The sequence below is a fragment of the Amphiura filiformis genome, chromosome 12, assembly GCF_039555335.1.
Source record: "Amphiura filiformis chromosome 12, Afil_fr2py, whole genome shotgun sequence".
Classification (NCBI taxonomy): Eukaryota; Metazoa; Echinodermata; class Ophiuroidea; order Amphilepidida; family Amphiuridae; genus Amphiura; species Amphiura filiformis.
The window spans coordinates 38,538,946-38,562,205 of record NC_092639.1 but is presented as its reverse complement, the minus strand read 5'-3'; the positions used below and the strand labels follow the sequence as shown (position 1 = coordinate 38,562,205).

The 23,260-nt window shown below is 36.9% G+C and overlaps 1 protein-coding gene across 1 annotated transcript; it reads right to left on the bottom strand.

Moving 5' to 3' along the window:
* Positions 1 to 3,968: 3,968 nt before the first annotated feature.
* LOC140166797 (uncharacterized) lies at positions 3,969 to 22,779 on the bottom strand. Its single transcript, XM_072190287.1, has 9 exons — positions 22,606 to 22,779; positions 21,090 to 21,215; positions 17,660 to 17,770; positions 16,459 to 16,635; positions 16,041 to 16,153; positions 14,572 to 14,857; positions 11,248 to 11,475; positions 10,649 to 10,771; positions 3,969 to 6,194 (listed from the first exon to the last, which is right to left on the bottom strand). The coding sequence occupies exons 1-9, from the start codon at positions 22,777 to 22,779 to the stop codon at positions 6,153 to 6,155; spliced, it is 1,380 nt and encodes a 459-aa protein (XP_072046388.1). The 3' UTR covers positions 3,969 to 6,152.
* Between the last annotated feature and the right edge of the window lie 481 nt (positions 22,780 to 23,260).

Below are 23,260 nucleotides of genomic sequence, written 5' to 3'. Positions count from 1 at the left end.
TAGAACACTTGATCGATACATAAAAATGGGTCTTAGGTCAAAATTCAACCAAATAACGAAATTTAAACAATTTTGAAATTTTTAGGCCAAAAATGGTCTCAAATGACTTCACCGTGCCCTCTCAAGTTGTGTGCAACATGAAATATGTTTCTATGTGGACTTTCGTTATGCGTAACGTAAATTTTGTATATATACGTGATATAGTGTCAAAACTTAATACCTGCAGTTTTTGAATTCAGAATATCCTTATTGTAAAATAACAATCTATCAATGTTCTTGCACCTTTCTGGTATATGCATCTTATGCATATGAGTTGGAGAGATACGAAGGTTGGAAACGTAAGTGTGAGTTACTTTTAGTAGGAGTTATCAAGTGGGATTGTAGACCTGTGATTCTTTTTTGGTTGCGAGAGAACAATGAAAGATTGTAGTTGGGTCGATACAAAATTTATACATGGTATAGGAACAATTACACGTCTAAGGTTAAGAATTTTAAGCATTTGAAACTGGTGTTCGAAATGACTTTGCATATGCCGTTTATATTTGTATACAAAAGTTAACTTTGATGAATGTAATAAAAAGTACCAAGAACTATGTGTAACCTGTATAGGGGGATGCTTGAATGGTTGGAAAAATTATGTGCGATTGTATAATATAAATTGTAAAACTATTTATGTAAATAATGCATGCGTTGATGAATGTATAATGTATATTATAAAAATTGTATCATCTGTCAGTCATTTTGTGAAAAAGAAATTTGAATGTACCATGGTTATACACTAATAAATACAGTACCTACAAATCGAGGATTGACAAACAGAAGTGCCTTTTTGAGAAAAATGAGTAAAAATAATATTTTGCATTGAGATGTGACCAAGTATTATTGTGCTATAGATGCAATAGGAAGTTGAATTGAGTTAAGGCTTATGATTTTAAGAATCTGTAGGTATTACAGATTATTTTGGTACCAAAATCTCAAAATGGCCAAAAGTGAGTTAAGGCCTTCTGTTTGTCAACCCTCGAAATGGTCAAGTCAGACCATAATATTATACACTCTTATTAATAAGATAATGGTAAGCAATTTGTTAGTAGAATATCGTTAAAATAAACTTAAAATGAAACTTGTTGCAAATTGTTTTCATTGTTTGCTGGAATTGTCCTTTTGAATACCATGGTGTGTTCTGTCAAATCAAATCATCCTAATGGTGCAGTATTTGTGTTGGTAAAATTTGCGTGGGGAACAACCTCCTAGATTTTTTATTCGTCATAAAAACCACATGTTACGCCCAAGCAACCTAAGCTAATCATAGATCCATCCTTTGCGCTCATTTTAGTGATAAAAATCCCAGTGTATACATGTAATTGAAGACCTGAACGCAAGAAGACCGTAAGTCCACTTGGCCCCTCAACATGTATACACTAAAGTTACGTATAGTTTCTTAGGGTTTTATAATACATGTTTCAGGGTGAGAACATCATGAAAGGTTGTGAAAGATTTGTTTTGGCCCCTGAACATGCATAAAACTTTACGAAACTATACGAAACTATACGCAACTTTAGTGTATACATGTTGAGGGGCCAAGTGGACTTACGGTCTTCTTGCGCCCAGGTCTTCAATTGCAGGACACTGTGGTAGCCAGGGAGAGGGGAATAAATCGATCACCAAAGTGGGGGAGGAGGGATAATTGAGTCAAAATACCGATAATGAATTAAAGCTCTTGCAAACGGTAAACTTGTGTGAGTGGTTGCTAATCAGTTTGGTTGTTCCTGGGGGGCTCTGCTCCGCTGTTTACGCCACCTAAGAAAGCTATAACTATTGTTTATGGACTACTTCATTTTAATGTGGAATATTATTATTTGCCAAACGTCTACTCTTAAAAATTCGTAACTACCAGAACAAGAGAGGCATGTGTGTAGCTAACCACTGATATGGGCACGTCTAATGCCCCTGTCAAACTTTTTCTGCCGATTGCCGCAGTGGCAAGTGACATGGCGTAGGCGTATCAACCAATGGTAGGCCTAAGCCTTGATTGCATCCGTTTGTCTGCAATGCGCGTTAGCGGCAAGCGACATGGTAGTATGCAACCATCATAAGCGTCTACTGCCGCATCGACACCTCGTGAAAACAAATCATTATACACACACTGGCCAAAAGTATTGCTACATCGCTGGAAAAAGAAAAATTCAGTAACATTTATCCATTTCCTGTATATTTCACAGCACGTCCTAGATGGCAATGTTCTTTGCATAAAATATGTAAGATCATGCTCATCAATGGGTTGGAAAGTGTGGAATAATGGAAATCCCTTTGAACGCATAGACGAGGAACCTTTGCTTCACGAAGTGTCCAGAAAACATGGTTGGTTACGGAAGAGGGTTGCACTCTAAGCTTGGATGAACATAACAGTCAAATATGACCGATATCTTGCAAGGGTTGAGGGACTCAAAAATATCAGTTGCAATAATAACGTCATGAGGTGAGATGGCCGAGCAATAATTAAGTCATTAGGGTTAAATAGCCGAGCGGTTGAAGACGTTGCATACGCTGTCGGTCAGGATAATATGATTTCCTTGAGTTCGAGCCTTGGGCTCGCTTTAGTTGAGAATTCTCTTAATCGCTCATCCTGCAATTATAGTTCTCTGCAATCCTAGGCTCCAGGTTCATGCATAGATCATACATGCGGCTATTGTAAAGGCATCTGGACATTTTATCGACATAACTTTCTTTGAAAAAAAAAATGGCATGATCGACGGGAATGATATAAATAAACACAAGTTTTCACCAGGAAAATGATTCCGCTCGGGAATCGAACCCAGGACCGCAGGTTTACAAGACATATGTGTCTTATAACCACTAGTGAAATTGACAAGTGAAAGTGGTTATTATACTGGTATTATACGCGCATGATGTTACCACAATCCATTGATTTGCCCAACTTATTTATTTTACGCAAAGAACATAGTACCGTACTGTAAAATCAACAGGGTATTGGATGAATGCTCAACTTAAGGAGGTACTACACCCCTTGATATAATTATTTTGTGACTAATTTTGCATTTATCTCAAAAATAACTACACACTGGTAACAAAAGTTATGTATATTATAGGGGCAAGGAATCCAATTACTTCACTGCAATTTCGGTGATTCAAGACAAGTAGTTCATTATATATGTTAAGAAATGAGGTACATTCTAGCGGTACCTCTTTTCTTATCATAAATATCGTACCGCTTGTCTTGAGTCACTGAAATTCCAGTGTAGTAACTGCATTCCTTGCCCTAGAAAATACATAACTTTTGTTACCAGTGTGTTATTATTTTTGAGAAAAATGCAAAAATATTCACAAATTTATCAAGGGGTGTAGTACCACCTTAAGAGTGCGACGAATTTTTGTACTTGCAGAGATGGTGTAATTTTGGCCAGTGTGTATAATACCACACGGTACAAAATGAATCATATATAGCATACATTTATCAAGATTGCTAATTTAATTTTTCCACTCATTTCTACCATTGATATTTGTTTACAAAAATTAGAATAATCAAAATTCCATAAACTGACCTATGAATACCATGATACAAAGCATCACATAAACTACTAAGGTTTAAAACATGTTTATGAATTGACATCAGAAATCTTTCATTCCTAAACACTTTTTGGCAGTGTATTTTGCATTATTGTTCACACCAAACGGATTAATATAAATAATCCTGAGCTAATTACAAATATAAATATATTCAAATTACATCAACTTCATTATTATTCCATTTCTTTGTATTTTGAATATACATGATGTAAGGCTACCGTATACAGTTTCACATTGACAAGTTTTAAATATATTTTAGTCGAATAATGGAATTAAACCTTTATTTACCACTAATTTACCACTAATTTCTACCATTGATACATGTTTACAATAATTATAATGATTTTTTAAAAACTAATCTACATATACCATACAAAACACGTGCACTAGCGATAAAAATATCAATATTTAAAACGTGATTATAAATATGTTAAAGTTAAAACACGTTTCAAAATCGACTTCATGATAATTGTTTAGAAAGTTCTTTAACAGTCATTGTCGCTAAGAGTGTACCATGTGGTGATACAAATGGGTCATGGTTTTATTTAATAACAGATATTTTGATAGCATGTTACCTCAAGATACTACAGCCAAATTTCAGCGTCCTGACCATTCCGGTTTGCTTGAAATTTTAAACCTCATGGAACGATAAACCCAGTGAATGGAATATTGTGCGCCAACATAATCCCAATGAAAGTAAAACAGATTTTTAATCCTTCGGTTAGTCGGGACAAAATGCGATCTCTTTGGTAAATCACGTTATTGTGCTGCAATGAGAGATCCCGTAAAGCTTCACAATCAGGGTCGGTTGGTCGGTAGATTTAGTTTTAGATATATTGTCACAAACTAGAAATACATATAAAATTGGAAAGTTTTAAATTTGATCTGTGAACATTGTAAAGTTTGATGACCTTTTCTCATGATGTCAAATGTCTCTGGTAGCAGTCAGCTTTGTAGTAGTGGTACCAAACCCCCATTTGAGGGTTCGGGCTCACACATTGAAAGTAGTCTTGAATGTCGATTAGTGTTGGAGGTAGGCAAGTTTAGGAGGTATATTTTTTATAATTTTATAATATAAAATTTTATAATATTTCTAGATTAAACTAAAATGCACATGAATAATCGGCGAACAATTGGGTTGACTAACCAGTTTAATAAACAGCAAAAAGCACACTACCTCATGGTTAAAAATCAATCGATTACCGTTTAGCATCGGATTATAAATTCACGACAAAATGTATTTTTGAACATCAGATTGAGATTTAGAGTATTACTATAATTTTTGGCAATGCTTATCATACTTGCTGGTGGGGTTAACTTGGTCTAGTTTGCATTGGTTAGATATGACTACCCCTGGGCCTATCTTGATGATCCGCTCTGCTCCCAAATAGCCATCATATGTCAGGACTATTTATGACAATGTCCCTTTTTCATGTTTTAAGTCAAAACTAATTCTACAGTCGCCGGCAGAGATAAATACGGAAAGATGCGTCTGACGTCAGAACATAGGCGTAGCATGATTGGTTGCTAACCTGCGCAGTACGGCATAATCGATCTGATCCGAGTTTATCTCTGCTGGCAGCTATAGCACATCCCAATTTAGTCAATTTCAAGCTTATGACCTCAATTTTGGCCATCAAAAATACAAGTGGCATTTCGATCGTTTCTGCAACAGGGATTAATAAATCCCCAGATGAAAATTAAATCAACTGGCAACTCTATGATCAGCACTGGAAATACATCTATAATAATCAAAAGACGGAATAAAAGATATTAGTTTGCGTTTGAAGTTACCTGTCAATCAAAATAGCCACGCACGTGATTGGTTAGTATAGCGCGTAGAAGGGATGTTGATTCATCTGGTGCCTTCATCGGAGGAAAGGAATCCCAGAAAATGACGAACGATATCAACGAAAGCAACGTATCTAGGCATTTTTGACATGGTGCCTTCAGGAAATTAAGGACCTATTACTTTTGAGACGGTTTGTATGTTTGCAGGTGAAACACTAACCAATGTCGGAATGTAGGGCACGCTGTATTCCGCTGCATTGAGAAATTTCATTCATCACGACAAATGGTAAACAAACCTTCTCGAGTTTGATTGACATGTGACGTCAGACGCGAACTAGTATCTTTAATTCCGATTTTTTATAGCGTCGGTTGCCAGTAGCAGTCACTTCTCATCAAGTGTTGAAAAAGGCAACAGTGTTTGCCGAAACGTACACAACTAAGCGCATAAGTTTCTAATCAGACACAAATAATCTTGTTTACTGAGTTCACTCTACCGATCCTAACGAACTTGTTCAAAAATGGCTGCTATTGTAGTTAGAAATCAGGGACGAAATGGTGTACACTGTATGTATATTGTCAATAAGCACAAGGCACAGGACAAATATAACTTACAAAATACATCAAGGGATTTTTTGAAGTCTATTAATATTTTTTATAACACCATGTAGTTAAAAATCTTTCTTCCTTATCTATAGCTTGAACCTGTACATTTGTCAAGAAGCTAGCACAAGGCACAGGACAAATATAACACCATGTAGTTTAAAATCTTTCTTCCTTTACATCGTTTTGCAGCGTGACTGTACTTCCTCATCTTCATCCTGAAAGGGTTAAAAATAAAATGGTTGTTGATAATGGTTTTGTTGTTGTTGATGATTATGCAAAACTGCAATCATCATCAGTCTGTGTCAAAAGATAATTAATGGTGAGTAAAAAAATACAACAAAGCAAAGAAGCCGTATTTATTTCAAAACTAAGTTCTTTCAGTTGTCGAAACTTGGTCATAAATACTGTACTCAATAGTCACCTAGTGTGAAAAAAATGAAGTGAATCAACTCTACCGTTTGATTTTAATGAGTATGTTTACTGCAACATTCACTTTCAATGTTTGTCCACGCTTGCTTATGTCGACTCTTGTAGTCGGACTCCCATAATGGCTCTCCAAACTGCTCTGTCTAGCATACAATTTTTGATGTCTGGGCCTGTTAATCCCGTATCATCTGGGCCTGTTAATCCCGTATTTACTGCAACATTCACTTTCAATGTTTATCCACGAGACACTTACGTAAATTCTGAATGAGAGCACAAAGTGCGTAATACAGACAACAAATCCAACACTAGTACTTACTTTAAGGGGGTACTACACTCCTGCCCAATTTTGTGCCTATTTTTGCATTTTTTCTCAAAAATTATAGCGCATTGGTGACAAGTAAGATATGTATATTATAGGGGCAAGGACTACAACTACTGTACTGGAAATTTTATTTCAACACAGACAACAGTTGTGGAGTTACAGTAAAAAATGAGGGAAACCAATATTTGATCAATAAATCAATAACTACTTGCCTTGAGTTGCTGAATTTTCAGTGCAGTAGTTGCAGTCCATGCCCCTATAATATACATATCTTTAATACTCCAAGCGCTATAATCTTTGAGAAAATGCAAAAATAGGCACAAAATTGACCAGGGGTGTAGTACCCCCTTAATATGTTTAACCCAATTCAAACTTGATTTTTGCCTTCTTTCGCACCCTTTATTTCTTACATACTAGTACTTCATACCCACAAAAAGCCAAGTTTAGGCTGTGTATTGAAGGAAAGAATACCTTTAACGTAATGTAGAGTTTGAAGAATTCCTATTTTCTTCAACCTCAGTGACACTGAATTATTACATTGACACTGAATTAATACATGGCCCTGGTCTTGAAACAGACTTTGTTTAATGGGTATTTACAATCGCAAATTTCCAATTTGCGAGTGTTCTGTTTTTGGTCAGTTCTTCTTCTTTCTTTACCTAGCTGGGGGTTGAGCTAGGTACTGTTTTGCTATCGGATCTTTCTTCTTTCTGGCAATAAATTTGAAAATGCTTCTCCTCCTACATGTTACACCCTACAATTACGTAACTTGCACATATGTATTGGCTATATCCAGCGCCCATAGGGTCTAAACAGAATTGGGGTAAATGGTCATTAAGGGGCATTTCCTGTATTTAACCAAATACCTTCAAAATGCTTCTTCTGCCACATATTATATTGTACAATGATGACATTTGCATATATGGATCGGCTATACCCCACGCCTAGAACTTGCATACAGAATTGGGGTCAAAGGTCATTAAAGGGGTAAAATCTTACAATTGCATTATCTGGACATCTGTAAGGGGTATAGGGCTCAAACTCGGTGACAACAAATCTCATGACCAGGGGAACAATTTGCACGGGTCAGGTCAAAGGTCATGCAGAGGTCAAATTTTAGAAATGGTTTTTCCTGGACATCTGTAAGGGGTACGGGGCTCAGACTTGGTGACAACAAACTTAATGATCAGGGGGACATTTTGGAACACTTTGCAGGAGTCAAGTCAAAGGTTATCTGGGGTCAAATTTTATAATTTCATTTTTTGGATATCTGTAAGGGTTATGGGGCCCAAACTATGTAACAACATATCTCATGATCAGGGGAACATTTTGCAGGGGTCAGGTCAAAGGTCATGCAGAGGTCAAATCTTATAAATGTATTTTCTGGACATCTGGAAGGAATACGGGACTCAAACTCGGTGACAACAAACCTCATGACCAGGGGAACATTTTTGGAACATTTTGCAGGGGTCAGATACCTCCAAAACACCAACACGCCCCAGCTAGGTTTGTGGTCTATGACCACCATTTGCCACTAGTTCTTTCTTTCTTTCTTTCTTCTGTCAAACTTTTAACAAGCCATCGTAGCCATATGCTTTAAGCCAATGTGACCATATTTGGTCACAAGGACCATTGGGTGGGGGCACAAATGTTACATGACCAACTCGGGGTCAAAGGTCATCCAAAGGTCATTATGGCCAAAATGTGATTTTCACTAAAAATACTTCTTCTTCCACAAATTACATAACACAATGTCGTCACTTGCATACCTGCATCGCCTTTAGCCAGTGTCTAAAAGTTGTACAAAGAATTGGGGTCAAAGGTCATTAAGGGGGTAAAATCTTACAAATGCATTATCTCAACATCCGTAAGGGGTATGGGCTTCAAACTCAGTGACAACAAATCTCATGACCAGGGAAACATTTGACAGGGGTCAGGTCAAAGGTCATGCAGAGGTCAAATTTAAGAAATGCATTTTCTATACAGCTGTAATGGGTACGGGACTCAAACTCTGTGACAACAAACTTCATGACCAGGGGAATATTTTGGAACACTTTGCAGGGGTCAGGTCAAAGGTTATCTGGGGCCAAATCTTATAATTTCCTTTTTTGGACATCTGTAAGGGGTATGGGGCTCAAACTCAGTGACAACAAATCTCATGACCAGGTGAACATTTTGCAGGGGTCAGTTCAAAGGTCATGCAGATGTCAAATTTTAGAAATGCATTTTTTGGACATCTGTAAGGGGTACGAGGCTCAAACTCGGTGACAACAAACTTAATGATCAGGGGGAATATGTTGGAACACTTTGCAGGGGTCAGGTCAAAGGTTATCTGGGGTCAAATCTTATACCGTAATTTCATTTTCTATAAGGGGTATGGGGCTTAATTTTAGTGACAACAAACCTCGGGAAACATTAATGTCAAAGGTCAGGTCAAAAGGTCATTAAATGGTTACATGCCTTGCGATTGTCTGCGCTCTGTGAGCGCAAATTATCTCTAGTTCAATTTTCCTTTGTTCCAAAGAAATTTCTTGTTTATCATGTTTATTATGTTTCAATAACAAGTTGAAGAAACGTATAAAAGATTGGTAGGCGGGTTTGTCAAACATGTGTGGCACGATTTAGGACACTTCATTTTGAAAGAATTCCGATTTTACCAAATCTCTTGCAAGTATAGCGCCACCAACTGCAAAACGTGGCTGATTTCCGGGTCGGCAGATGATTTACTGAAAAAAATTGTTTCCTAAATTGGGCCGTATCTATTTTCAAATGTCAAAACGAAATGTGTGTAGATTAAAGTAGAGTTCATAATGAAATATTCAGTAAGTTGGCTAAGGCACAGAGAACCTAAAGTTGGATTTTTGAAGTGGTACGAAGGACGAAATGTGAGAGACTTTATTTAAATATAAACATGATGTAAAAGAAGGCAAATATCAAGTTTGAATAAGTTTAAGTCAGTTTTGAATCTATATGGTTTGCTGTGCACTGTGTGCTCTCATTCATAATACAAGCGCCCCGTCGACAAACATTGAAGGGTGTCACCGTAAATAGGCTCATAAAAATAAAACAGTAGGTGCGATTCACTTTAGTTTTTCACACACATGACACATAGTGACTATTGAACACATCATTTATATATAATGTTTCAACAACTGTAAAATTCAACTTGGTTCTAAAATAAATTGTAGCGTATTTGCCTTATTGCACTTTTTTTACTCACCCTGTAGTTTTAAAGCAGCCTCAGAAGGACAGAACACATTATATGTTTTTGAAACACTTCTTGAGCATGTTGAGGTGGCTCCAAAGTCCAATTCTGGCGTGACAATCTCTGCCACATCTGCCACAAATGAAAGAGGTTGACTGCAAGGACAATATGATTTTTTTATACAAAACAAATATTAACTGTTTAATACATTTTAATAGATGAACTTTTCCATTTTTAAATGGAAATGGAATTTTCATTTTCCATTTATGGAAATAACTTTTAATGATGAGTTAAAACTCGCCTGCCGGCTCGTGAAACAAAATATTTGGCATACTTGACATGCCGCAATAATTAGTGAAACACGGTAATAACATGATATTTCAGGAAAATCCTATTTGCTGTGAACGGGGTTCAAATCAAATACCCCGCTCCTGTCTGTTGAGGGACGGCTGTTCGGCTCGTACTCACACTTCTTTGAGTCCCCGTTCAAAGCAACGGGGTTCGTGATCGGGGAGTCAAACAGCCGACCCTCAGCAAGAGCGGGGCGTTAGAGATCTCCCAAGTCGTGGCTCGTGACATGGGTCATAATCATAAATTTGATTTGGGACGGTCCTTGAGATATCCAGACGAAAAATGAGAACAAGACATAACCTTAAGACTCGCTTATTCAAAAATTTAAGTTTTGGAGAGAAAACAGTAAAATGATATCATCTTACATCTGAATTAAAACCGGACTGACTTTCTGTGCCTTCTTCAAATGATTCCTGACTGTCCGGCTCAGCGTAATTGTCGTCACTTGCGACTTCGTTTTCAAATTGACGTTTTGCCCAGGCCATGACCTGAAAACAATTGCAATGTTACCATATTTCATTCAAAAACATGGTGTTTTGGGGGAAATACATTAGGCAATTTTAAGGGCCTGGGCCCGGACCCTTCTGGTCTAATGGTAAATCCGGCCCTAAGTTTGAAATAGCTCAATGGTAAATGACTAAATCTGCCAATTTTGTGTCGATACTGACAATTTTCGATTGGGGCATGCAATACAAGAAACATGTCGTACACAGCCTTCTTGACCACCCTTTTCGACTTTTCTTTTTGGGTTGGCCCTTTTATATTGTTTCATTTCTATTAGTCAATATACTGCTCCTATAGGTGCTTTTGTGCAATTAGCATTTCAAAAGCTTTCTATTTCTTAGTCTTCAAGAAGTCAAGTTTGGGTATACAATTGGAGCCCATAGCTTGCTTAATAAATAGCGCGGTTTTATCTTGATATGAAATGGTTTATTAACAATCATCAATATGCATTATTACATACCTGCTCTGAACCGTTAACCAATGTAGTTTCTGTATTGTTTCCACTTCCCCAGTTGATGTCAGGATCTAATACCAGATGACTTGGAGGACTTGGGGAGCGACCTGCGTCAGATGACCAGATGGTAACCGTATCGTGTTTCTTTAGCGCATATGGCGAAGGGAACGTGAAGATAATGTGGTCCTCGTCATCAATCTTGTGGTTCAGTTGCCATCCACGCAACGATCGAGTCTGAAAAACAAAACACGGCGTTAAAGTGTCATAATATGATGCGAATTAAATTGAGTATTGATCCTAAATATTCGTTTGTAATACAGTAAGCCAAAAAATTAAGGTACCAGTTGTATTCACCCCTTGTATATCCTAAATAAAGACAGATATGTCATAATTAAAACCAGCCGCTAATAGCTACATCTTTCAGTTCGAATTTAAGACCTTATTTGGTGAAATTGTTCAAGAAATAAAGATATAACGATCCAAAAACCCAAGGAAGATGCCAATTTAAAAGTTGCAGTTTGCTCCATTGCGCGCCCTATTGATTTGCACACAAAGCGTTCACGAACAAGAGAACCATCGGCGTGCTTCCATTGATTAACACGTTAAAACTAGCGTCGTGCGTTCATTGATTAGAACACAAAAGTACAATTTTTGATTTCATTTCTTTATTAGGTTTTAGACCCCCGTTTCTTTAATTCTCAACCAATTTCAACAAATGAGGTCTTAAATTAGAGCTAAAGAGTACAGGTATTGGCTGCTTGTATTAATAATTTTGACACCTTTTTCTTTATTTAGGATATACAGGGGTGAACACAACTGGTACCTTAATTTTTTTTGCTTACTGTATAGTGACGATGTCTGTGACGAAGACGGTGATGATGACAACGGTGACCCTTGTGACGACTGAGGCAAGACGGTGAAAGTGATAATCATGATGATGATCAGCGTTGACTATGCTGATGGGGATGATGGTGATGACGATGTATACGACAATGATGATGAATGCTGATGATGCTGATATTGGTCATGATGGTGGTGCTAGTGCTGCTTCTTACAGTGGCATAGCGTGAGTCATCCGGGGATGAGTCATGATGGGGGGCCCACCGGACCTAATAGGGACTTTACTATGCGATTTTCTAAGTGATGAGAGGGGGCGTGCCCCCGTGTCCCAATGACGCTTCGCCAAAAAGGGAGCCTCCGAATCTGGAGAGCGTTTCCCTTCCACTTCCCAAATGAACAGTGCACTTGCTCTTTTGTTTTCTATATATTACCCAGCAAACACAAAAACGTTTTTAAAGTTTTTAAAGTTATATTTTGGGTTTTGGTTTAGGTAAAAACGTTAAAATGTCGGGTTATATAAAGGTCATGAAATCGTTTTAAAACGTTTTGTATGAAAACACACTGCAACAATATTTTAAAAATGTTTTCGAAATGTCATTGTAAACTAATTTTGCAAACATTTTTGGCCAAATATTTTGTCAAAACTTAAATAACATTATGTTTACATATATTTGCACCCAGCAAACACAGAGATGTTCTTAAAATGTTTTTTACAAAACGTTTTAATAACGTTTAAATGTCGGGTTATATAAAGGTCGTGAAAACATTTTAAAAACGTTATTGTAAATATTTTGGGCAAACATTTTTTGCAAAATATTTTTTCAACCCCAAAATAACGTTCTGTTTAGAATGATTTGTACCAAGTTTTCAAAAATGTTTTTGGAATGTTATTAAAACGTTTTTATACCCTTTATATAACCCGACATTTAAATGTTTTCTGTAAAACATTTGTGTTTGCTGTGCAGTAAATTACCAACAAATGTTATTTAATGTTATGAAAACGTTTTATACCATTAATGTACCCTTTATATAACCCGACATTTAAACGTTTTCTGACAACATTTTATAACCTTTTGCGAATGATGTCGAAAACGTTTTGTGTTTGCTGGGTACGTCCGTACATTCCCAGCAAACACAAAAACGTTTTAAATAAGTTATATTTTGGCTTTTGGTTTAGGAAAGAGCGTTTTAATAACATTAAAATGTAGGGTTATATAAAGGTCATGATAACGTTTTAAAACGTTTTGTATGAAAACACACTACAACAATATTTTGAAATGTTTTCAAAAATGTTATTGTAAACTATTTTTGCAAACATTTTTGCCAAATATTGTGTCAATACTTAAATAACATTATGTTGAAATATTTGAACCCAGCAAACACAGAAATGTTCTTAAAATGTTTTTTCAAAACCTTTTAATAACATTTAAATGTCGGGTTATATAAAGGTCATGAAAACATTTTTAAAACGTTATTGAAAATATTTTGGGCAAATATTTTTCGCAAAATATTTTTTCAACCCCAAAATAACATTCTGTTTAGAAAGTTTTGTATCAAGTTTTCAAGAATGTGTTTTAAGGTTATGAAAACGTTTTATACTCTTAATATACCCTTTATATAACCCGACATTTAAACGTTTTCTGACGACCTTTTATAACCTTTTGCGAATGATGTCGAAAACGTTTTGTGTTTGCTGGGTTACTGCCTAGCTGTTTGGGTAAGAGGCTACTTCACTAGATTCCCCGACTACCATATTTGAATTGACAATGTGTGAGACTATCAAAATTGACAACAAAGTCACCGTATATAAATTTAGTTTGAAAAAAATTGGAAGAACATTCGTAACAAAATCAAGGTCCCAGTCTCGGTGGACGAGAGCGGTTAGCATGGTTAGTAAATTATTGTGGTCAATCCAACGTGTAGGTCTGTAGATTAATTGAGCATAGGGTACAAATTTGTTGCTATAAGTTTGGGTAGGAGTTACGGCTGTGTTGAGGATATATACATTTTGCTACATCTGTACAATGCAGCAGAGTGTGGGTATTACTTTTGGCGTGATAAAGAGCAAAGTGGTTTTCGCTCTGAGAAAATTTATTTAGAATCGGATTTTGGAGAGAGCTGAGCGGGTGAGTGGGTCACACTACTTTAGGGTTTTGTATAGTATGTAGTGCCCTATTACCCAGAGACGGAACTAAGGCTGTGGGACAGTGTATGGTGGTGGTGGTGCTGCTGCATCAATTACAGTGGCAGCTCCACGTTTGTGGAACACCTTACCGGTTCATATCAGAAATGCTGCTACTCTTGAATAATTCAAAACTATGCTCAAGACATATCTTTTCCCACAATATTGTTGCCTTTGTTCTATACTGTATTTGATCATGTTTGCTGTTCTTTTTTGATGTTGTTGTTGCGCTTTGTAGCCACAGGAAAAAGCGCATTATAAATAATGTAAGTTCAGTTAAGTTACATGTATAAAGATCAGATTCCTACCCGGTTTGTTTTATTCTGCAGTTGAATAAACTGACCATTGGGATCCACGTCTATCTCGACCAATCCAGTGTTTGATGAAGTGTCGGAAGTACTGACGGCACGCGTGGAAGTTGAAGCGTTGGATGAAGTGCTGGCATACTCGGCAGTTGGAAACTGCAGTGTACGGCGAGATCTTTTATTACGACCTCCAGGAGTTTGAACAGGGCCCGACCGTTTAGCGCGCGGGGTCTCATCCTCATCGGGATCTTCATCAAGACCATCCTCTTGGTTAATTCTGGTTTGACATCTTTCAAAAAGAAAAAAAAAGATAATCACGAATTAATTCTTGTAAATTAATGTATTTTTCATGTATCCTTCATTTGAAATGTAAACAAGAAAATGGCGGTTCACATTTTTTTTTGAAAAGCCAGCAGGATTCCATTTTCAGATATGATGCTGTCTGCGTCCACTAGCGGAATTTATAATGAGAATTCTTTCAAAAGCGATAAGAATTGGACAAAACGATGAAAATTGAAATTTAATTGAGCAACTTGAAACCCCGTGGGGCATGTATTCTCATCCAACTACATGGGAAATATTAGCTATCGTGCGAACAACCTGCCACACAGTCACAGTGTTTTTAAATGAGACAATTTAACACAATAATTAGTATTCTCCAATCAGTCCATTACCGGGCGCCGAAATTGTCGAGTACAATGAGGTCCCATTAATACAATGAAGGCTGACGACAATTGAGCATTCTTAGTCAGTGGGAGTGGTCTAGTTCGTAGACACATTTTTGATTGGACAATCGCAAGATTTCGGGTGCCGTTTATCAGGCCGTAGACGACCCCACGTCATCATGCGTCTTGATAATGCCTTACACGCTTGTAGAGGTGCGCGTATGTATTGCGCTGTAATGCGTCGACTAGTGCGGAATACGCGACGCGCTAGCAGTACGCGCAACAGAATACGTGAAGTTGTAAACAAGTTTCGTTCATTTTGTAACGAGGGGAGTTTTTATGACGGTAACTTAGTTTTTGCTTTAAAAAAATTGTTTACAGTTATTAAAATAATATTTAACTGACTAAGAATGAGAATAAACGATAGGAATTTTTATTTTGCCTATCCTCTACCTATGATAGACGACAGGCAGGTCCAATATTTTTATCGTAGTGGATACCGGCTGCGCCGGCATCCACTACTCAAAATATTGGACCTGCCTGTCGTCTATCACACGGTAGAGGATAGGCAAAATAAAAATTCCTATCGTTTATTCTAACAAATAACCATTACGTCATTGCACTTGGCGCGGAAATTTTGAATATCGCATGTAGTTGAAAGATGCTGATGAGTCTGAGGCACTCCCCTGTTCGGTGCTCGTGCATTAACCGCATCAGCATCTCAGTAAGCTTGCATTATTTTGTACAATTTCACTCCCCCAAGTGATAAGCATGTATTAACCTATAAATGAATAATTATGAACCTACCCGAGGTCCAGGAGTTCCTCATATCTGTTAATCTCCGACGTCAGAGTTTCACGTCGTCGAGCATCTGCCATCAATTTTTCCAGGTCTTTGATTCGAGTTTTAAGTCGAAGTTTCTTTAAAGTAAAAAATACCCATGATAAGATTAGGATAATAATAAAGATATCAATTGATAATGATATGCTTGATTAATTATTGCATAACCTTTAAAAAATAAACCATCCCATCAATCAATCAATCAATCAATCAATCAATCAATCAATCAATCAATCAATCAATCAATCAATCAATCAATCAATCAATCAATCGATCGATCGATCGATCGATCGTTCAATCAATATATCACTCAATCAATATGTCAATCAATATATCAATATGTCAATTAATAAATCAATCAACTATATAAACGAACATTACAAACCTCTGTATCATATTCCAGGCGCAACCGGTCCATCTCGTTCTCATGCCGTTCCGTCAAATCTTTTTCTTGCTTGGCAAGTTTCTTTCTATTGTCGACCTGAATCTGTAACAAGTATTTCTCTCGGGTTTTCTTATCCTGGTCATATGTCTTATATTTGACAAGCGATTTGTTCAATTCCTGAAATAATAACGTGGTCGAATAATATGAGCTAGTGGTAAACAACAAAATTGACAACTAAATAGGCTTACAATTAATTAAGTATTAAGACAATGAAAACCACGCGATTTAAACTATATCTGAAGAGGAAAGAGTCAAGAGAAAAGAAAATAGAATCTGTAAATGCATCAAAAATAATTCTCTCAAAAGTTTATTTTTAACACCGATTGCGACGAATGCGTTTACATAATTATTAGTGTTGAAGCCAAAATTATTTCGCCATCACACAATTTAATACACCCTCGAAGCACGGTGGCCGAGCGGAACGGGCTTCGACTCAAAATCGAAAAGTTGTGGGTTCGAGCCCCCTACGACTTCATGGTGTTGTGCTCTTGTAGTAAAGCAATTTATCTCGTTTACTCCTCTCCACCCATATACGAGGGGGTGTCCAAAAGTTTTTGAAATCACCCAATTGCACCCAATGGGGGTGCAATTTTGTGAAAAGTTGACTTCCTTCCCCACATTTGGACCTTTTTTCACCAAAAAAGCTGTAAAAAATATGATTTTTTGTATACTTTTGCAAATTGGGGGGGGGGTTGTCGCACCCTCCGCACATGTTAAACATGTTAAAGGGGCAACAGGCTCCATGGCTATACTTTAGCAATAATATTCTTATTTTACTCGGAAATATCCGCGGGGAAATCTTCCCCGGTGTCTTGGGTGGTGCTTAACACAGATGACCATACAGGGCCCCGGAAAGAACCCTGTTTGTGGACCACGCATGTACTAAAACCCCTGAATTGTACCAACACAGAGCACTGAACGACTCTTGAGTTTGTTGAGGCTGCTCATTCCTTTCTTTCAACCAAACAGCCATGAATGACCCTTAAGTTTGACAGTTCACATCTTTATCGATACGCCATCAGCTTTCAAAGTCCTATCATTTACAGTTCCAGGGGCACCACACCCACCAAAAATTACGTGGCCCCACCCTGGTTACGTCATTTTGTTTCACTGCTTCTAGACAGAAGATCTTGCTACTTACCACTGTTACTTCTTTCCAGGCTTTGACCTTATTATCCAGTTGCTTTTTCAGTTGCTCCTCGAGTATCTTTTGTTCCGCCAAATCAGCCTTCAGGTTTTCATTCTCATCAGACTGGAATTATCAAGTTATGCATTTCATATTTTAATTGACCTTTTCGGTAAATCCCATAACCCTTTGCGAGTACACCTAAGAACTCGTCATTTTGCGTCACGCCGCTCTGCGCCGATGCGCACATCGTTTATCGAACATCGTTACTGCGCATTGCAAGTCGGCGTGACGTAAAATGACGAGTTCTTAGGTGTACTCGCAAAGGGTTATGGATTTACCGAAAAGGTCAATTGAAATGTTACCACGAGTGCTCTTTTGTTTTAGATTTTAAGTTTCTACGTTATTCAAGAATGTTCTGCATTTAGCCTATGGAAAGAGTACTTCTGACTACAATTTCTCTACGTATTTTGAAAGTAGTTGCTCTTGCTGACATACGATATAGTACTTATTAGTGAACCTATATGCTATTCAAGTAAAATCATAGGTTGTCGTTTTCGTAAAATACATTGTATGAAAACAGAATGACAGAAAATTTGGTCCACAAAAAATGCAAGTACCTTAAAAATGGTCGCCAAATGTTTTAATTGATTTTTATTTTAAGACATCTGGACATTTTGTGTACTTAAGATTCTTCTGATTTCCATCATTCCGTTAATGTAAGTACTAGGAAATGCTTATGATGTCACTAAAGGTGACACCTTCATTCTAATTTGATTAATAGTATGATCTTGATTATTATAGTATGCAAAAGAACTTTGTCATCTTGTACATAATGTGAAATCGACAGGATATTAGATGAATGCTCAACTACTTGTCGAAATCTTTTTTCAGGGATGTTGTAATTTGACCTCGTGACCCGGAACCGGAAGTGAACGTCCTGGAATACCCTCTTACTACTACTACTACTACTACTACTACTACTACTACTACTACTACTACTACTACTACTACTACTACTACTACTACTACTACTACTACTACTACTACTACTACTACTACTACTACTACTACTAATAATAATAATAATAATAGGGTGTTTATACACTTTAAAGCCGCGCTTGATTTGCTCTACAACGACTCCCTAAATTATTCTCGAATTTCTATTTTTTGTAAAATTGTAATGCACAATGGTGTACTAAAATACCACGTGCACTCTTAAAATATCACAACTCAACAAATTGAGTAAAAAATACTCAAATTGAGGAAATAATACCCAACATTGCCCTTCTATTGATAACAATATACTCAACAATGAGGGCATTATTTATTAATATGCGCTCATTGTTGGGTATTTACTCAATTTGACTAATTTTCTACCAACTTGCTTTTTCAGGGTGTGAAAGACTAAGCCTGAAGTGCTTTAATTACAGTAAATAAATCTGGAGAGCTCCGATTTTTTTTCAGAGTTCCCCGATCGAGTGCTTGCAAAATAATACACGCATTGTAGGCGCTGGAATGAAATAGCAATTTTCTTCGTTTTACCTCATTTGGTTGGCTCGAAATTAAAAGGGGACAATGTGATCTGTGAAAACTAACTTTTAAATAGGAATCTATTCTTTATGCAAATCATGCATAGGAATCTATTCTTTATGCAAATCATGCATTATTGCAATTAAAATTGCTACATGAATCGAACTTTACTATTTAATATATATAGCAGAAACCGTAATGTATTCGCTTTTCTGTGAAAATACAATAGACCTATTATTTAACACCTATATAAAACATATAATGCAACAGCTGCTTGGTACTGTATGCCATCACTCATTGATACCCACATAATGTTTCGCCATGGTAACCAGTGTACCTGTAAACGTGTTGCTATATGGTTAGCATGATTAAAGCTTAATAATTAATATGTTATGTACTATCAAAGTGCAACGTTTTGCGTTATCAGTTTCAAGTTGTTTGAATTAAATTAAAAAATTATGTTCAATCAACTTCACCTAACAAGAAGAGTGGCAATATTTTGCAAAATAGGGGCTAAGAAACAAATAATGTATCAAAAAATGTAAATCATATTTTGATAAATTTTATAGATAAAAAGATTTTTCAAAAAATATAGGTCTACTAGTAGTTCAAAACAAAATGCTAATTAAAAGGGCATTTGGTAAATCCCCCACTTTTCTTTTAAAAAGTTGAGATTCAATATACCACTGGAAACCTCTGGCTACATAATGTATTATGTAGGCCTATACCAAAAAATTCTTGCAGATTAATATTCGTTTAGCAAAGTCAAATTTGCCGTCTAACGAGAATGCCAGAGGATGATTTAAGGAAGCCCCATCATGCACTGCAAAAGTGTTATCACTAGAGTTTCAACTGCCACTTTACTTTTCAAATCACATTGAATTCTGTGCAAAAGATGTTGTTTAAGAATTGTGTGTGTGTGTCATTATTACTTGGTCGATTTCAGAACAAAAGTGATGTATGCATAAAGGATAATTCACACCTTCTGTAGGTAACATAAAATGTGAAATCGACCAGCATTTTGAATGTGTTTTTATTGTAAATATATGAGTCCAAATTCAAATTTAACCATGCACGTCTATGCAGTGTGCGAGCACTGGTGTCATGTTCACTCACACAGCTGTGCTAACCGCAAGTCAACACAGTGGCGTGTTGGGTAGTGCTTAAATCATCCTCTGCGAGAATGCCTAGGGCCTTAGCTACTTAAAAGTTTTAAATTATCGTTCAATGATGTGTTATTAGCTTATAATAATTGCAACTGCATGCTATAGGGAGCTCAGAAAGGCAACATATTTGCAGTTACAATATTCGTTTTATGGTACCAGTGCTGCAGTAAGCAAAATAATTAAGGTACCAGTTATGTTCATCCCTGTATATCCTAAACAAAGACGGATATGTCATAATTGACCCAGCAGCCAATAGCTTCACCTTTTAGCTTGAATTTAAGAAATCACTCATTGAAATCATTTACGAAATAAAGACACGACGATTTAAAAACCCAAGGAAGATGCAAATTCAAAAGTTGCCGTTTGCTCCATTGCATGTTCCACAGGTTTTTAAATGGAATAAACCAATGTCACTCGAGTTGGCTCCGATTCATTTTATTAAAATCTTGTTCCAAAATATAAACGAATTTATAATGTTGCCTGAGTCCTTGCAACTGGTTTGTTTCATCTTCTTGTACATAATTATAAAAAAAAAATCATGCTTTTTATGTGCCATTTTCAAAAATATTACTTTTTTTTGGTCATACCAAATCGTGGACGATGCATCTTTAAGGATTGAAAGTTACTGCACAAAATGCGAACATAATCAAAATCAGCTTACAAAAAGGTCTTCGTGAAAACCATATCTATTTTGTGTTTGCTGTCAGAAACTAAAGCCATATTAATTATTAAATAGGTTATAATACCTTATTCTTCAGCAAGTCTTCCAAACTTGTTATCTTTGCTCTAGCAGTTGTCAAATCGTACTGAAGTTTATTGATCCTGTAAAATGATAATAACAACGATATTATAATATTACTACTAGTACTAGTCTGAGCAATATTACAATTTTGTTATATTCTGAGTAGATTATGATGTCAGGACTCCACGTTTTCTAGCGGGAATACCGTGAAACTCCCAATCACCGAGCTGAATCCGCATTATTAGTGGCGTAGTGGGTGAGTCTTTCCCTCTTTGGTCTGAAAGTTTATAAAGGTAAAGGAGACGCTCCCGTATTAAACAGTGACCTGAGTGCCCATTTCTCTTTCATTGGCGATTGGGTCAGACTCCTCCATGTAATGTTGCTATAGGGGGATCGCTACACCTCCTCCACAGCGAGTCTGTTACCTTCCCAGCATTTAAGAATGCCCATTTATACACCTGGGTGGAGAGGAGTAATCGAGATAAAGTGCCTTACTCAAGGGCACAACACGCTGGCGTCGCCGGGGCTCGAATCCGCAACCTTCCGATTATGAGTCGGAAACAATTCCGCTCGGCCACCATGCTCCAAGTTTATGGTTGCTGGCAGTCTTCGGAAGGTTTCTTCAGTTTACGTTTTCGAAGTAATGAATCAGTTCCTCGGCTGAGAATCTCCAATTATGGCTTACATTGTCTAGGGACCTGTAGTGTAGTCATTCATGTGCTGGTGGTTGAATAGTCGACACTTTGTTTTTCCACAAAGCTTAAGGTTGGTCGAGAATGTGAGAGTATCATGGATGGAGTTCATGTGCAAGTATTTTGTGGAGACTAGACATACAGGACCTTTTCCATATATGAAATTTTCCCATGTTGCCTAGTTGCCTGAAAATCCATACATGTAAACCATCATGATTTCGTCTGTATCCCTGGATGGTAAAGACTATACAGACTGTCTCACACACAAAAAAATGTGCAAGTAAAAAGCGACCTCTTTGGCAATCAGAAAACATTGTTGTGACATGATACTTACATCAACGTCATATATTTAGTTAACAACGAAAGGGTAAATTCACAATTGTACCACTTTTACTAGAGAAGAGAGCTGTACATGTAAATCAATGCTGGTATCAAGTTTATCAAGAGGTCCTTCGTGAAATCGAAAGAATGCCTCGATTACACAACAATACAAAATTGTTTTTATTGATTTTACTGTTTTATCATGAAGCAGGTATAATGGTTATCTTTTTTGACTTGAAACAGATTAAAAGATAAATAAATATTTCACATTTTGCTGTAAAATTAAATACAGTCATGTACATGTCAATGATTTTATTATGATAAATATCGTTCTCGTTGTCACTCAAACATATTAAAAGACAATAACAAATATTGCATTTAAATCAGCAAGCAAGCAACTAGTGTAAATAAACCATCACCACCAAAAAAAAAAAAAAAATCAATATTCATGTTACCTGCTTTGCATTATTGCTCACAGCCTCTAGCTTTAGCTTTGTAGTTCCCCACATCCTGGCAGGCTTTTTCTAGCAGGGCTAGATACACTGTGCGATCTGCGGCCTCATTTGCTTTGATGGTTGCGATGATCTCACTATAATCAAACCCGCTTATATCCTGATCGCGTTTTTTGATTAGCTCTTCCAAGCTTTTATTTAGATCTTGCATTCGTTCTTTTTCATTCATTTTGGTAACGGTTTGTCTGAAATTTCGTCAGATAAATCAGCAAAAGTTCAGGGAGTGGTACCGGTGCAGGTGTACTGAATGTTATGTACTCTACAGTCAATACTGGCAAACCGACGCTACGCTGTTACGCTTTGTGCACAATCCGGTCGATAGCAAGCCATTGGGGTCATGAGCGTTGGTTAATGTGGGATTTCCACAACCCGTTGTGTGGTAATGTTACGTTGAAGTAACAGCTAAAACACCCAGTCCTTTACAACCATACAACGTGTTGACAACGGGTTTGAGCTACTTCCTCAACGCAATGCCCCAACAATATGAAAACCAATCGTGATTCTTAGTGAGGCCACTTGGTCTACCAACTGCTCACGTAATACATGTAATAATGGTAAAAATGTCGTTTATAAGTTTAGATAAAAAGCGATTTTGATTCTCTCTATATATTTCTCTCTCTCTCTCTCTCCCTCTCTCCCTCCGTCTCCCC